The following is a 16908-nucleotide window of genomic DNA, read 5'->3' on the forward strand; positions in this document are numbered from 1 at the left end:
TGAAAGAAATTAATTTATCAGGTAAGTTCTTACATAAATTATGTTTTAATAAAAAAGATTTAAACATAAAAGAGTTAACATAGCTTTCTGGCTGAAGGCCTTAATTCATAAGGCACACCTGGTTGCCTCTATGCACATTACTGCTCATTCTACCAGAGCAGTTGCCATTCTTGGCCCTCTTTAATAAGGCTTCCATAGATTTGTAAGGCAGCTACTTGGTCTTCTATACATACATTTACAAAGTTCTACCACTTTGATGTGTATGCCTCTTCAGAGGCTGCTTTTAGCAGTGAGGTTCTGTGGGCCGAGTCCACAAGCCACGCCTTTTTTATAAACATTTGTTGGCAGAATTTGTCTTGCTCTTAATTTGCCCTTATATGTCATTCCTGCTTTTGTGGTTTACTTCCATCTACTTGGCCATATCTATGACCTAAGGAAATCTGGGAGAGTAGGAGGGATTAAAGCTCTGGTGTGTAGTGTTATTTTGCCTCATCCTAGTGGACTGGAATATAATCCCACATGTGATGTATCATGGACCATAAGGAAAGACATTTTCTTATCAGGTAAGCATAAAATTAAAGTGAAGGTAAACTTTGATGAATGAAAGCCCGGTTTTTAAAAATACTATTAAAAACAGGGGCACTTTCATTCATCTAAGTTTAGAAAGCAGCCGTTTTGTTTAAAAACCTTGCCTTTCTTTTTTTCACAGCCAGAGCAGCTTCCCCCACCCGCAGATCCTCTCTTCACACATCAGCAATGACTAATCTGGCTTCCTCCAATCATGGTTTCCCCAATCACGGCTTCCCCCAGGGGAGTCATTGCCTGAGGCCATGCCATGATTGGAGGAAGCCGGATTAGTCATTGCTTATGTGTGAAGAGAGGATCTGCGGGTGGGGGAAGCTTCTCTGGCTGTGAAAAGAAGAAAGGTAAGTTTTTAAACAAAACGGCTGCTTTGTAAACTTTGATCAATGAAAGTGCCTCTGTTTTTAATAGTATTTTTATTTTTATTTTTAAATAAGTTTTTTATTGAGGTTATTGACAAAACAACATCAAATAAACATGTTAAATAAACATTCAAAAACATTCTTTCAAACCATGACAATATCTTGGAGTTCAAAACTATACTGTAATCACATATAGGTAAAGATTGTTCATGAGAAAACCCAAAGTAATCTCTCTATATTTATATGTAACAGGCAAAACTGAAACCTCATTTTCTGCTTTATAGTATTTTCCTCTCTTAATAAAAGAAGCCACTTTTGGACTCCTGTCTTCTAAAATGATGTCTAGAGGAAATAGGATGATAAGAATAGTCTCTCTTGGACATATGTCTAATTAGAATAACTTTTTCAACTGATTTAAAAAAGGTAGTTAGAGTGCGGAACAATAAGGGTTATTATGAAGTGAAGACATATGGTGCTATTGGGAAAGAACTATGATGGAGATGTGGCATAGGAAAGATAAGCCGCGTAGTTAGCTCTCCTGTAAAATGAGGTTCTTTATGGTGGTGGAGGGGGAGGAGGTGGTAATGATAGTGAGATGAATGAAATAAATAACTTATGAACTTAGAGATTTGTTGCGAATGAAAAGGAGGGTAGGCGAACCCGTATAATAGACAACAGGTGCTTAATGTATTGAGTAGACTGGCTTCAGTATTGCAGGGTAGCACAGACATGTATACATTCATAGAAACATATAAACTGCTGGATGTATATCAAAATTACGACTCACATCAAATTTTAATAGTATTTTTAAAAACCAGGCTTTCATTCTTAAAAGTTTACCTTCACTTTAAGTTATTTTTATATTTTGTTTTTGAAGGTGTGTAATAAGTATCCACCAAAGACATAATTGAACGTGCTGTGCCTCTATCACATAGTGTCATGCATAGACAAAAGTATATATTGCAAAAATTACTTCATTTTAAAGTTTTTGCATTGTTGTGTTTAAGACTTTAAAAGTATGTTTCTTGAACTGGTTCCCTTTGATGTAATATATTTTCTATACTTTTTGCTTTTTTATAGCTCTGCAATTGAGGCTCTGAAGTTCATGCTAATACAGGGAGGCAATGAGGAGGTGACCCAGAGCATGGAGACTGAGAGCTGTTGGGAAAATATGAAAAAGGAAGATACTCATTACCTTGGAGTCTCCTCGCTGAGCAGGTGAGGGTTTTAAAAAGACAACGAGTGGTTAACACAAACCATTATTGAGTAGAGAAGGACCACAACTTTGTGTGGGAAAATAGAAGAGAGCAGTCACAGAATGTCAAATCATGCCCATTATTGAGATGTTCAGGTAGAAGAGACCTGTCACAGAGTGTGGAAGGAATAGTGCCCATAACTAAGTGGGAGGAAGGTACAGGAGGTCTGTCACTGAATGTGGAAAAATGGTGCCCATCATTGATATGCGTGAGATAAAGGGGACCTGTCATTGAGTGTTGAAGGAATGGTAACCATCATTGAGTAGGGTGATGTAGAGGAGATTAGAGGAGACCTGTCATTCAGTGAGCAAGGAATAATGCTTATCGTTGAGGTGGGGTGATAGAGGAATACAGGAGACCTTTAAGTGAGTGCTTAAGAAATAAGACAAAGCATATAGTAGGGAAGGGGGGTACAGGAGACCCTTCACCTAGGTGGAAAGAAGGTCCCTTATTTTGTTCAAGAAGACTTGTCATTAAAATGAGTAGAGGGATGAGACACATAACTATGTGAAGGTTTTTTTCCCATCTACTTCTGTTCTTTACCTCAGATTTAAATCTGCCCTCCTTTTCGGCATTTCTCACTGCACTGTAAAGATCACCTCTGGGTTGATGGGAAGGAACCTGTAACCCCCTCTGCAATAATATTATTTCTATTACTCTTCTAGTGTGCCCAGTTATTTACTCTTCCCTTTGCTTTCACCCCCTAGTAGACCAGAAACTCATTTTTGCAGCTGTAGCAGGGTTTTGTTGCTATTTCTTATCCTACACAGTACCAGTCTTATGCCCATATCCAGGCCTTCACACAGCAGCTTAAATGGTTCTAGTCTTCACCTGAAGAGATTTACTGGAGCTGTGTTGTTCTCTAGCAGTGACTACGCACAGGGGGTTATTCTGCCAGTCACTGGATGACTATTGCAGCACCTTTTTACCCTCCTCCTCAGCCCAATGGTGGTGCAATTTAGAAGATTGGGGGTCTTTGAATCCCTTGTTCGCCCCCTTTATCTGTCACCTGAGTTTGCAGTCTGTCTCTAAAAGTAGACACAAGGGAGTGCAAGACGTGGATAAAGAGAGAGTGTTATAAACAAAGGAAACATGATCATTATGAATTTCAGGGTTAATCATAGGATCATTGCAGTTTCTATCTCTTTCACCAACGCCCTAATTTCCCACCATGGCTCCACATAGAAAAGACAAACAGAATAAAAAGTGCAACATTTTCTCTTGTTAAGTGTATCCAGTCCACGGATCATCCATTACTTGTGGGATATTCTCCTTCCCAACAGGAAGTTGCAAGAGGATCACCCACAGCAGAGCTGCTATATAGCTCCTCCCCTCACTGCCATACCCAGTCATTCTCTTGCAACTCTCAACAAAGATGGACGTAGTAAGAGGAGAGTGGTGTATTATAGTTAGTTTTTTAACTTCAATCAAAAGTTTGTTATTTTTAAATGGTACCGGAGTGTACTGTTTCATCTCAGGCAGCATTAGAAGAAGAATCTGCCTGTGATTTCTATGATCTTAGCAGAAGTAACTAAGATCCATTGCTGTTCTCACATATTCTGAGGAGTGAGGTAACTTCAGAGAGGGAATGGTTTTCCTGCAATAAGGTATGTGCAGTTAATATTTTTCTAGGGATGGAATTTGCTAGAAAATGCTGCTGATACCGGATTAATGTAAGTAAAGCCTTAAATGCAGTGATAGCGACTGGTATCAGGCTTATTAATAGAGATACATACTCTTATAAAAGTGTAATATAAAACGTTTGCTGGCATGTTTAATCGTTTTTATATATGTTTGGTGACAAAACTTATTGGGGCCTAGTTTTTTTCCACATGGCTGGTTTGATTTTTGCCTAGAAACAGTTCCTGAGGCTTTCCATTGTTGCAATATGAGTGGGAAGGGCCTATTTTAGTGCTTTTCTGTGCAGCTAAAAATACTGACAGAGACATTCAGCTTCCCTCTGCATGATACAGGACATCTCTGAAGGGCTCAAAAGGCTTCAAAGTCGTGTTTGAGGAGGGTAACAATCACAGTAGACTGTGGCAGTTGTTGTGACTGTGTTTAAAAAAATGTTTTTGTCATTTATTATTCTGTTTTTGTTATTAAGGGGTTAATCATCCATTTGCAAGTGGGTGCAATGCTCTGCTGACTTGTTACGTACACTGTAAACATTTTGTTAGTGTAACTGCCTTTTTTCACTGTTATTTCAAATTTTGTCAAAATTTGTTTCTCTTAAATGCACAGTAACATTTTTTATATTGCTTGTTAACTTGCTTTAAAGTGTTTTCCAAGCTTGCTAGTCTCATTGCTAGTCTGTACAAACATGTCTGAAACAGAGGATACTTGTTCATTATGTTTAAAAGCCATGGTGGAGCCCCATAGGAGAATGTGTACTAAATGTATTGATTTCACCTTAAACAGTAAAGATCAGTCTTTATCTATAAAAGAATTGTCACCAGAGGGGTCTGTCGAGGGGGAAGTTATGCCAACTAACTCTCCCCACGTGTCAGACCCTTCGCCTCCCGCTCAAGGGACGCACGCTAATATGGCGCCAAGTACATCAGGGACGCCCATAGCGATTACTTTGCAGGACATGGCTGCAATCATGAATAATACCCTGTCAGATGTATTATCCAGATTGCCTGAATTGAGAGGCAAGCGCGATAGCTCTGGGGTTAGACGAGATACAGAGCGCGTAGATGCTGTAAGAGCCATGTCTGATACTGCGTCACAATATGCAGAACCTGAGGACGGAGAGCTTCAGTCTGTGGGTGACGTCTCTGAATCGGGGAGACCTGATTCAGAGATTTCTAATTTTAAATTTAAGCTTGAGAACCTCCGTGTATTGCTTGGGGAGGTATTAGCTGCTCTGAATGACTGTGACACAATTGCAGTGCCAGAGAAATTGTGTAGGCTGGATAAATACTATGCAGTGCCGGTGAGTACTGATGTTTTTCCAATACCTAAAAGGCTTACAGAAATTATTAGTAAGGAGTGGGATAGGCCCGGTGTGCCCTTTTCCCCACCTCCTATATTTAGAAAAATGTTTCCAATAGATGCCACTACACGGGACTTATGGCAGACTGTCCCTAAGGTGGAGGGAGCAGTTTCTACTTTAGCAAAGCGTACCACTATCCCGGTTGAGTACAGTTGTGCCTTTTCAGATCCAATGGATAAAAAAATTAGGGTTACCTTAAGAAAATGTTTATTCAACAAGGTTTTATTTTACAGCCCCTTGCATGCATTGCGCCTGTCACTGCTGCAGAGGCGTTCTGGTTTGAGGCCCTGGAAGAGGCCATCCATACAGCTCCATTGACTGAAATTGTTGACAAGCTTAGAACTCTTAAGCTAGCTAACTCATTTGTTTCTGATGCCATTGTTCATTTGACTAAACTAACGGCTAAGAATTCCGGATTCGCCATCCAGGCGCGTAGGGCGCTATGGCTCAAATCCTGGTCAGCTGATGTGACTTCAAAGTCTAAATTACTCAACATTCCTTTCAAGGGGCAGACCTTATTCGGGCCTGGTTTGAAAGAAATTATTGCTGACATTACTGGAGGTAAGGGTCATACCCTTCCTCAGGACAGGGCCAAATCAAAGGCCAAACAGTCTAATTTCTCCAACATAGGTGTGTCCGGTCCACGGCGTCATCCTTACTTGTGGGATATTCTCTTCCCCAACAGGAAATGGCAAAGAGCCCAGCAAAGCTGGTCACATGATCCCTCCTAGGCTCCGCCTACCCCAGTCATTCTCTTTGCCGTTGTACAGGCAACATCTCCACGGAGATGGCTTAGAGTTTTTTAGTGTTTAACTGTAGTTTTTATTATTCAATCAAGAGTTTGTTATTTTAAAATAGTGCTGGTATGTACTATTTACTCAGAAACAGAAAAGAGATGAAGATTTCTGTTTGTATGAGGAAAATGATTTTAGCACCGTAACTAAAATCCATGGCTGTTCCACACAGGACTGTTGAGAGCAATTAACTTCAGTTGGGGGAACAGTGTGCAGTCTCTTGCTGCTTGAGGTATGACACATTCTAACAAGACGATGTAATGCTGGAAGCTGTCATTTTTCCCTATGGGATCCGGTAAGCCATGTTTATTACGATGGTAAATAAGGGCTTTACAAGGGCTTATTAAGATTGTAGACTTTTCTGGGCTAAATCGATTCAGTTTTAAAACATATTTAGCTTTGAGGAATCATTTTATCTGGGTTTATTGATATTATAATATCGGCAGGCACTGTATTAGACACCTTATTTCTCTGGGGCTTTCCCAAAGCATAAGCAGAGTCTCATTTTCGCGCCGGTGTGGCGCACTTGTTTTTGAGAGGCATGGCATGCAGTCGCATGTGAGAGGAGCTCTGATACTTAGAAAAGACTTTCTGAAGGCGTCATTTGGTATCGTATTCCCCTTTGGGCTTGGTTGGGTCTCAGCAAAGTAGATACCAGGGACTGTAAAGGGGTTAAAGTGTTAAAACGGCTCCGGTTCCGTTATTTTAAGGGTTAAAGCTTCCAAATTTGCTGTGCAATACTTTTAAGGCTTTAAGACACTGTGGTGAAAATTTGGTGAATTTTGTACAATTCCTTCATGTTTTTTCGCAATTGCAGTAATAAAGTGTGTTCAGTTTAAAATTTAAAGTGACAGTAACGGTTTTATTTTAAAACGTTTTTTGTACTTTATTATCAAGTTTATGCCTGTTTAACATGTCTGAACTACCAGATAGACTGTGTTCTGAATGTGGGGAAGCCAGAATTCCTGTTCATTTAAATAAATGTGATTTATGTGATAATGACAATGATGCCCAAGATGATTCCTCAAGTGAGGGGAGTAAGCATGGTACTGCATCATTCCCTCCTTCGTCTACACGAGTCTTGCCCACTCAGGAGGCCCCTAGTACATCTAGCGCGCCAATACTGCTTACTATGCAACAATTAACGGCTGTAATGGATAATTCTGTCAAAAACATTTTAGCCAAAATGAACCCTTGTCAGCGTAAGCGTGGCTGCTCTGTTTTAGTTACTGAAGAGCATGACGACGCTGATATTAATATCTCTGAAGGGCCCCTAACCCAATCTGAGGGGGCCAGGGAGGTTTTGTCTGAGGGAGAAATTACTGATTCAGGGAACATTTCTCAACAGGCTGAACCTGATGTAATTGCATTTAAATTTAAGTTGGAACATCTCCGCATTCTGCTTAAGGAGGTATTATCCACTCTGGATGATTGTGAAAAGTTGGTCATCCCAGAGAAACTATGTAAAATGGACAAGTTCCTAGAGGTGCCGGAGCTCCCAGAAGCTTTTCCTATACCCAAGCGGGTGGCGGACATTGTTAATAAAGAATGGGAAAGGCCCGGTATTCCTTTCGTCCCTCCCCCCATATTTAAAAAATTGTTTCCTATGGTCGACCCCAGAAAGGACTTATGGCAGACAGTCCCCAAGGTCGAGGGAGCGGTTTCTACTTTAAACAAACGCACCACTATACCCATAGAGGATAGTTGTGCTTTCAAAGATCCTATGGATAAAAAATTAGAAGGTTTGCTTAAAAAGATGTTTGTTCAGCAGGGTTACCTTCTACAACCAATTTCATGCATTGTCTCTGTCACTACAGCCGCATGTTTCTGGTTTGATGAACTGATAAAGGCGCTCGATAGTGATTCTCCTCCTTATGAGGAGATTATGGACAGAATCAATGCTCTCAAATTGGCTAATTCTTTCACCCTAGACGCCACTTTGCAATTGGCTAGGTTAGCGGCTAAGAATTCTGGGTTTGCTATTGTGGCGCGCAGAGCGCTTTGGTTGAAATCTTGGTCGGCTGACGCGTCTTCCAAGAACAAGCTACTAAACATTCCTTTCAAGGGGAAAACGCTGTTTGGCCCTGACTTGAAAGAGATTATCTCGGATATCACTGGGGGTAAGGGCCACGCCCTTCCTCAGGATCGGCCTTTCAAGGCGAAAAATAGACCCAATTTTCGTCCCTTTCGTAAAAACGGACCAGCCCAAAGTGCTACGTCCTCTAAGCAAGAGGGTAATACTTCTCAAGCCAAGCCAGCTTGGAGACCAATGCAAGGCTGGAACAAGGGAAAGCAGGCCAAGAAGCCTGCCACTGCTACCAAGACAGCATGAAATATTGGCCCCCGATCCGGGACCGGATCTGGTGGGGGGCAGACTCTCTCTCTTCGCTCAGGCTTGGGCAAGAGATGTTCTGGATCCTTGGGCGCTAGAAATAGTCTCCCAGGGTTATCTTCTGGAATTCAAGGGACTTCCCCCAAGGGGGAGGTTCCACAGGTCTCAGTTGTCTTCAGACCACATAAAAAGACAGGCGTTCTTACATTGTGTAGAAGACCTGTTAAAAATGGGAGTGATTCATCCTGTTCCACTAAGAGAACAAGGGATGGGGTTCTACTCCAATCTGTTCATAGTCCCCAAAAAAGAGGGAACGTTCAGACCAATCTTAGATCTCAAGATCTTAAACAAGTTTCTCAAGGTTCCATCTTTCAAGATGGAAACCATTCGAACTATTCTTCCTTCCATCCAGGAGGGTCAATTCATGACCACGGTGGATTTAAAGGAGCGTATCTACATATTCCTATCCACAAGGAACATCATCGGTTCCTAAGGTTTGCATTCCTGGACAAACATTACCAGTTCGTGGCGCTTCCTTTCGGATTAGCCACTGCTCCAAGGATTTTCACAAAGGTACTAGGCTCCCTTCTAGCGGTGCTAAGACCAAGGGGCATTGCAGTAGTACCTTACCTGGACGACATTCTGATTCAAGCGTCGTCCCTTCCTCAAGCAAAGGCTCACACGGACATTGTCCTGGCCTTTCTCAGATCTCACGGCTGGAAAGTGAACGTGGAAAAGAGTTCTCTATCCCCGTCAACAAGGGTTCCCTTCTTGGGAACAATTATAGACTCTTTAGAAATGAGGATCTTTCTAACAGAGGCCAGAAAAACAAAACTTCTAGACTCTTGTCGGATACTTCATTCCGTTCCTCTTCCTTCCATAGCTCAGTGCATGGAAGTGATCGGGTTGATGGTAGCGGCGATGGACATAGTTCCTTTTGCGCGCATTCATCTAAGACCATTACAACTGTGCATGCTCAGTCAGTGGAATGGGGACTATACAGACTTGTCTCCGAAGATACAAGTAAATCAGAGGACCAGAGACTCACTCCGTTGGTGGCTTTCCCTGGACAATCTGTCTCAAGGGATGACGTTCCGCAGACCAGAGTGGGTCATTGTCACGACCGACGCCAGTCTGATGGGCTGGGGCGCGGTCTGGGGATCCCTGAAAGCTCAGGGTCTTTGGTCTCGGGAAGAATCTCTTCTACCGATAAATATTCTGGAACTGAGAGCGATATTCAATGCTCTCAAGGCCTGGCCTCGGCTAGCGAGGACCAAGTTCATACGGTTTCAATCAGACAACATGACAACTGTTGCGTACATCAACCATCAGGGGGGAACAAGGAGTTCCCTAGCGATGGAAGAAGTGACCAAAATCATTCTATGGGCGGAGTCTCACTCCTGCCACCTGTCTGCTATCCACATCCCAGGAGTGGAAAATTGGGAAGCGGATTTTCTGAGTCGTCAGACATTGCATCCGGGGGAGTGGGAACTCCATCCGGAAATCTTTGCCCAAGTCACTCACCTGTGGGGCATTCCAGACATGGATCTGATGGCCTCTCGTCAGAACTTCAAAGTTCCTTGCTACGGGGCCAGATCCAGGGATCCCAAGGCGGCTCTAGTGGATGCACTAGTAGCACCTTGGACCTTCAAACTAGCTTATGTGTTCCCGCCATTTCCTCTCATCCCCAGGCTGGTAGCCAGGATCAATCAGGAGAGGGCGTCGGTGATCTTGATAGCTCCTGCGTGGCCACGCAGGACTTGGTATGCAGATCTGGTGAATATGTCATCGGCTCCACCTTGGAAGCTACCTTTGAGACGAGACCTTCTTGTTCAGGGTCCGTTCGAACATCCGAATCTGGTTTCACTCCAGCTGACTGCTTGGAGATTGAACGCTTGATTTTATCGAAGCGAGGATTCTCAGATTCTGTTATCGATACTCTTGTTCAGGCCAGAAAGCCTGTAACTAGAAAGATTTACCACAAAATTTGGAAAAAATATATCTGTTGGTGTGAATCTAAAGGATTCCCTTGGGACAAGGTTAAGATTCCTAGGATTCTATCCTTCCTTCAAGAAGGATTGGAAAAAGGATTATCTGCTAGTTCCCTGAAGGGACAGATTTCTGCCTTGTCGGTATTACTTCACAAAAAGCTGGCAGCTGTGCCAGATGTTCAAGCCTTTGTTCAGGCTCTGGTTAGAATCAAGCCTGTTTACAAACCTTTGACTCCTCCTTGGAGTCTCAATTTAGTTCTTTCAGTTCTTCAGGGGGTTCCGTTTGAACCCTTACATTCCGTTGATATTAAGTTATTATCTTGGAAAGTTTTGTTTTTAGTTGTGATTTCTTCTGCTAGAAGAGTCTCAGAATTATCTGCTCTGCAGTGTTCTCCTCCTTATCTGGTGTTCCATGCAGATAAGGTGGTTTTACGTACTAAACCTGGTTTTCTTCCAAAAGTTGTTTCTAACAAAAACATTAACCAGGAGATTATCGTACCTTCTCTGTGTCCAAAACCAGTTTCAAAGAAGGAACGTTTGTTGCACAATTTGGATGTTGTTCGCGCTCTAAAATTCTATTTAGATGCTACAAAGGATTTTAGACAAACATCTTCCTTGTTTGTTGTTTATTCAGGTAAAAGGAGAGGTCAAAAAGCAACTTCTACCTCTCTCTCTTTTTGGATTAAAAGCATCATCAGATTGGCTTACGAGACTGCCGGACGGCAGCCTCCCGAAAGAATCACAGCTCATTCCACTAGGGCTGTGGCTTCCACATGGGCCTTCAAGAACGAGGCTTCTGTTGATCAGATATGTAGGGCAGCGACTTGGTCTTCACTGCACACTTTTACCAAATTTTACAAGTTTGATACTTTTGCTTCTTCTGAGGCTATTTTTGGGAGAAAGGTTTTGCAAGCCGTGGTGCCTTCCATTTAGGTGACCTGATTTGCTCCCTCCCTTCATCCGTGTCCTAAAGCTTTGGTATTGGTTCCCACAAGTAAGGATGACGCCGTGGACCGGACACACCTATGTTGGAGAAAACAGAATTTATGTTTACCTGATAAATTTCTTTCTCCAACGGTGTGTCCGGTCCACGGCCCGCCCTGGTTTTTTAATCAGGTCTGATAATTTATTTTCTTTAACTACAGTCACCACGGTACCATATGGTTTCTCCTATGCAAATATTCCTCCTTAACGTCGGTCGAATGACTGGGGTAGGCGGAGCCTAGGAGGGATCATGTGACCAGCTTTGCTGGGCTCTTTGCCATTTCCTGTTGGGGAAGAGAATATCCCACAAGTAAGGATGACGCCGTGGACCGGACACACCGTTGGAGAAAGAAATTTATCAGGTAAACATAAATTCTGTTTTTCGTGCCTTTCGAAATTTCAAGGCAGGTGCAGCATCAACTTCCTCTGCTTCAAAACAAGAGGGAACTTTTGCTCAATCCAAGCAGGCCTGGAAACCTAACCAGTCCTGGAACAAGGGCAAGCAGGCCAGAAAGCCTGCTGCTGCCTCTAAGACAGCATGAAGGAGCGGCCCCCTATCCGACAACGGATCTAGTAGGGGGCAGACTCTCTCTCTTCGCCCAGGATCCCTGGGCGTTGGAGATCATATCTCAGGGATATCTTCTGGACTTCAAAGCTTCTCCTCCACAAGGGAGATTTCACCTTTCAAGATTATCTGCAAACCAGATAAAGAAAGAGGCATTCCTAAGCTGCGTACAAGATCTCCTTGTAATGGGAGTGATCCATCCAGTTCCGCGGACGGAACAAGGACAGGGGTTTTATTCAAATCTGTTTGTGGTTCCCAAAAAAGAGGTAACCTTCAGACCAATTTTGGATTTAAAGATCCTAAACAAATTCCTCAGAGTTCCGTCATTCAAGATGGAAACTATTCGAACCATTTTACCCATGATCCAAGAGGGTCAGTACATGACCACAGTGGACTTAAAGGATGCCTACCTTCACATTCCTATTCACAAGAATCATCATCAGTTCCTGAGGTTTGCCTTTCTAGACAGGCATTACCAATTTGTAGCTCTTCCATTCGGGTTGGCTACAGCCCCAAGAATTTTTACAAAGGTTCTGGGCTCACTTCTGGCGGTCCTAAGACCGCGAGGCATAGCGGTGGCTCCTTACCTGGACGATATCCTGATACAGGCGTCAAGCTTTCAAATTGCCAAATCTCATACAGAGATAGTTCTGGCATTCCTGAGGTCGCATGGGTGGAAAGTGAACGAAGAAAAGAGTTCTCTATCTCCTCTCACAAGGGTTTCCTTCCTAGGGACTCTAATAGATTCTGTGGAAATGAAAATTTACCTGACAGAGTCCAGGTTATCAAAACTTCTAAATGCTTGCCGTGTTCTTCACTCCATTCCGCGCCCCACGGTGGCTCAGTGCATGGAAGTAATCGGCTTAATGGTAGCGGCGATGGATCATAGTGCCATTCGCGCGCCTGCATCTCAGACCGCTGCAATTATGCATGCTCAGTCAGTGGAATGGGGATTACACAGATTTGTCCCCTCTACTAAATCTGGATCAGGAAACCAGAGATTCTCTTCTCTGGTGGTTATCTCGGGTCCATCTGTCCAAGGGTATGACCTTTTGCAGACCAGATTGGACAATTGTAAAAACAGATGCCAGCCTTCTAGGTTGGGGTGCAGTCTGGAACTCCCTGAAGGCTCAGGGTTCATGGACTCAGGAGGAGAAACTCCTCCCAATAAATATTCTGGAGTTAAGAGCAATATTCAATGCTCTTCTGGCTTGGCCTCAGCTAGCAACACTGAGGTTCATCAGATTTCAGTCGGACAACATCACGACTGTGGCTTACATCAACCATCAAGGGGGAACCAGGAGTTCCCTAGCGATGTCAGAAGTCTCCAAGATAATTCGCTGGGCAGAGACTCACTCTTGCCACCTGTCAGCAATCCATATCCCAGATGTAGAGAACTGGGAGGCGGATTTTCTAAGTCGTCAGACTTTTCATCCGGGGGAATGGGAACTCCATCCGGAGGTGTTTGCTCAATTGGTTCTCCGTTGGGGCAAACCAGAATTGGATCTCATGGCGTCTCGCCAGAACGCCAAGCTTCCTTGTTACGGATCCAGGTCCAGGGACCCAGAAGCGGCACTGATAGATGCTCTAGCAGCGCCTTGGTTCTTCAACCTGGCTTATGTGTTTCCACCGTTTCCTCTGCTCCCTCGTCAAAATCAAACAGGAAAGAGCATCGGTGATATTGATAGCGCCTGCGTGGCCACGCAGGACCTGGTATGCAGACCTAGTGGACATGTCATCCTTTCCACCATGGACTCTGCCTCTGAGACAAGACCTTCTAATACAAGGTCCTTTCAATCATCCGAATCTACTTTCTCTGAGACTGACTGCATGGAGATTGAACGCTTGATCCTATCAAAGCGTGGCTTCTCCGAGTCAGTAATAGATACCTTAATACAGGCCAGAAAGCCTGTCACCAGGAAAATTTACCATAAGATATGGCGTAAATATCTTTGTTGGTGTGAATCCAAGGGTTACTCGTGGAGTAAGATTAGGATTCCAAGGATATTGTCTTTTCTTTAAGAAGGATTGGAGAAGGGATTGTCAGCTAGTTCCTTAAAGGGACAGATATCTGCTCTGTCTATCCTGTTACACAAGCGTCTGGCAGCAGTACCAGACGTTCAGGCGTTTGCACAGGCTCTAGTTAGAATCAAGCCTGTCTATTAACCTGTGGCTCCTCCATGGAGTCTAAATTTAGTTCTTTCAGTTCTTCAAGGGGTTCCGTTTGAACCTTTACATTCCATAGATATTAAGTTATTATCTTGGAAAGTTTATTTTTTGGTAGCTATTTCTTTTGCTCGAAGAGTTTCAGAATTGTCTGCTTTGCAGTGTAATTCACCCTATCTGGTGTTCCATGCAGATAAGGTTGTTTTGCGCACCAAACCTGGTTTCCTTCCAAAAGTGGTTTCTAATAAGAATATTAACCAGGAAATCATTGTTCCTTTTCTGTGCCCTAATCCGGTTTCTAAGAATGAACGTCTGTTACACAATCTTGATGTGGTTCGTACTTTAAAATTCTATTTAAAAGCAACTAAAGATTTCAGACAAACATCATCCTTGTTTGTTGTCTATTCGGGTAAGAGGAGAGGTCAAAAAGTGACTACTACCTCTCTTTCCTTCTGGCTGAAAAGCATCATCCGATAAGCATATGAGACTGCTGGACAGCAGCCTCCTGAACGAATTACCGCTCATTCCACCAGAGCTGTGGCTTCCACATGGGCTTTCAAGAATGAGGCTTCTGTTGAACAGATTTGTAAGGCAGCGACTTGGTCTTCACTGCATACTTTTGCCAAATTTTACAAATTCGATACTTTTGCTTCTTCGGAGGCTATTTTTGGGAGAAAGGTTTTGCAAGCAGTGGTGCCTTCCGTTTAGGTTACCTGACTTGTTCCCTCCCTTCATCCGTGTCCTAAAAGCTTTGGTATTGGTATCCCACAAGTAAGGATGAATCCGTGGACTGGATACACCATGTAAGAGAAAACAGAATTTATGCTTACCTGATAAATTACTTTCTCTTACGGTGTATCCAGTCCACGGCCTGCCCTGGCAATTAAGTCAGGTTCAAATTTATTTTTGTAAAACTACAGTCACCACTGCACCCTATGGTTTCTCCTTTTTCTCCTAACCGTCGGTCGAATGACTGGGGGGCGGAGCCTGAGGGGGAGCTATATGGACAGCTCTGCTGTGTGCTCTCTTTGCCACTTCCTGTAGGGAATGAGAATATCCCACAAGTAAGTATGAATCCGTGGACTGGATACACCGTAAGAGAAAGTAATTTATCAGGTAAGCATAAATTCTGTTTTTATTTTTCTTCACTACCATGTGCCTCCATGTCACTTTTGTGTTTCCCTTTCTCATATCTCAGCTGATCATCTTTGTGTGGCCTTTTCATGTATTCACCCTCTTTTATGTCACTTACTCTGTTTTGTTTGATTTATTTCTCTCTCCCACTCCAATTTCCTTCTCTGCCTATCCCTCCAAATGATCTCCTCTCTTTTGGTTTCCCTACCTGGCTTCTACTCTTCTGATATTTGTCCACCCCCTCTTACCAGTCTGACGTTTTTCACTTCTCTTTTTTTTTTTATCATTGCAGTTGCATGGTACAATACGCAGGTCCTAAGCTTTCGGTTATTGTGAAGAGTTTGCAGTCTGTTCTCAGCAGCGTGTATGACAACCAGCGAATAACCGCAACCTCCTTTTTGGCAGAGGTGAGAGTTCTTTGTTTAAAACCATATGGGTAAAAATGTTTGTAGCTTTGCAGATGACATAATGTATAGACAAAGTGACTAGTCCTACTGCCTTCATAATGGATGGACTTGGTCCGGATAGGTGGATAATGAAGCATGTGTGCTCTCAAGGCATGATGGGTATATGCATAAATGAGCTTGTGGCAGGATGCAACGCTAGACTTATGAAGGTTGTATTGACATATGGTAGTGGGTATTTCTGTCTTCAGCCTAAAGTGAGCATTCTTGGTCCTGGCTCTATTGTGGGCATTCCTGTCTTCGATCTCAAGTTGGCACTCCAGTCTTCAACCTTAGAGTGGGAATTCTAGTTCCTGGCCTTATCGTGGGCATTTCTGCCGAATCCAACTCTGGAGTGGGGGCAGCTGCTCACCTATTCTGCTTCCAGTATCTGAGTCTTCAGTGTCCTGTACAATAAACTTGCATTGACTTACTGTTTATTCAGCTATGCCTAAAAGGGGTAGTTCCATTAAGAAGCCCATCTCACTGGCCCCTATTAGTGCACAAGACAGCCGTAAGTCCGATGCCTCCACAAATGAGCTCCAAAACCCTGAACCCACTCCCATGAGCATGACACATTGATAGCAAATTTGCAACCACTCCTCCTCTGGACTGCCACCATTCTGCTTCATTTCATTGGCTGGAAGTGTAGTAACTAATAAATCATTTTGTATTGTCCCTTTGAATTTTAATAAAGGTGCCATGTGCACTCAATTATTTTATGTTGAAATTGCTTTTATTTTCATAACATAACAAACATGTAGTTGTTTACATTTTTCTCTCAATATAGTATATATTTCAGTCTTTAGAGTTAAACCATATCTAACAACTTACATTTGAAAACTTGTCATTGTATCCAAAACAGAAAACAAGAGAGCCAATAACAGATGTAAATAACCTTTATCTCAGTAGTCACATGCCTTTAAATATAGTGCACATACAGATTTTTGTATTTATTACCCTACTATAGAAAATCTCTCCTTTATTAATCTAGGTACGGTAACCTCTGGCTGGCTGTGTATAATCCAAGGTTCCCAAATGGCAAGGAATTGGTCTTTGGATGCTGTTAGATCTGCCGCTAAGCTGGGCATTTTATAGATTTGGTAAATTTTCCGCTCTATGAGGAAGAAACCTGTAGGTTCTGTATTCCAGTGTTTGGCGAGACACAGTCTAGCGGCTGTGCACAGTAGTGCTAAAAGCTTGTTTTGGTTAGTAGTGTGTCCCTTATGTGGGAAGTGTAGCAGTGCATGTTCTGGGAGAAGTTCTATCTCCTTTTCCAAAACCTCACTTAATAACTTAGC

The 16908-nt window shown here is 42.9% G+C and overlaps 1 protein-coding gene across 1 annotated transcript in view; it reads left to right on the forward strand.

Annotated features, from left to right (window-relative positions):
- Window positions 1-16908, forward strand: part of MROH1 (maestro heat like repeat family member 1) — a 1587326-nt gene that overhangs the window by 1385632 nt on the left and 184786 nt on the right. The window contains exons 36-37 of the mRNA XM_053715983.1: window positions 2025-2162; window positions 15457-15571. Of these exons, the coding sequence (XP_053571958.1) occupies window positions 2025-2162; window positions 15457-15571 (253 nt within the window). The remainder of the gene's footprint in view (window positions 1-2024; window positions 2163-15456; window positions 15572-16908) is intronic.

Source organism: Bombina bombina, chromosome 5 (assembly GCF_027579735.1).
Source record: "Bombina bombina isolate aBomBom1 chromosome 5, aBomBom1.pri, whole genome shotgun sequence".
Taxonomy (NCBI): domain Eukaryota; kingdom Metazoa; phylum Chordata; class Amphibia; order Anura; family Bombinatoridae; genus Bombina; species Bombina bombina.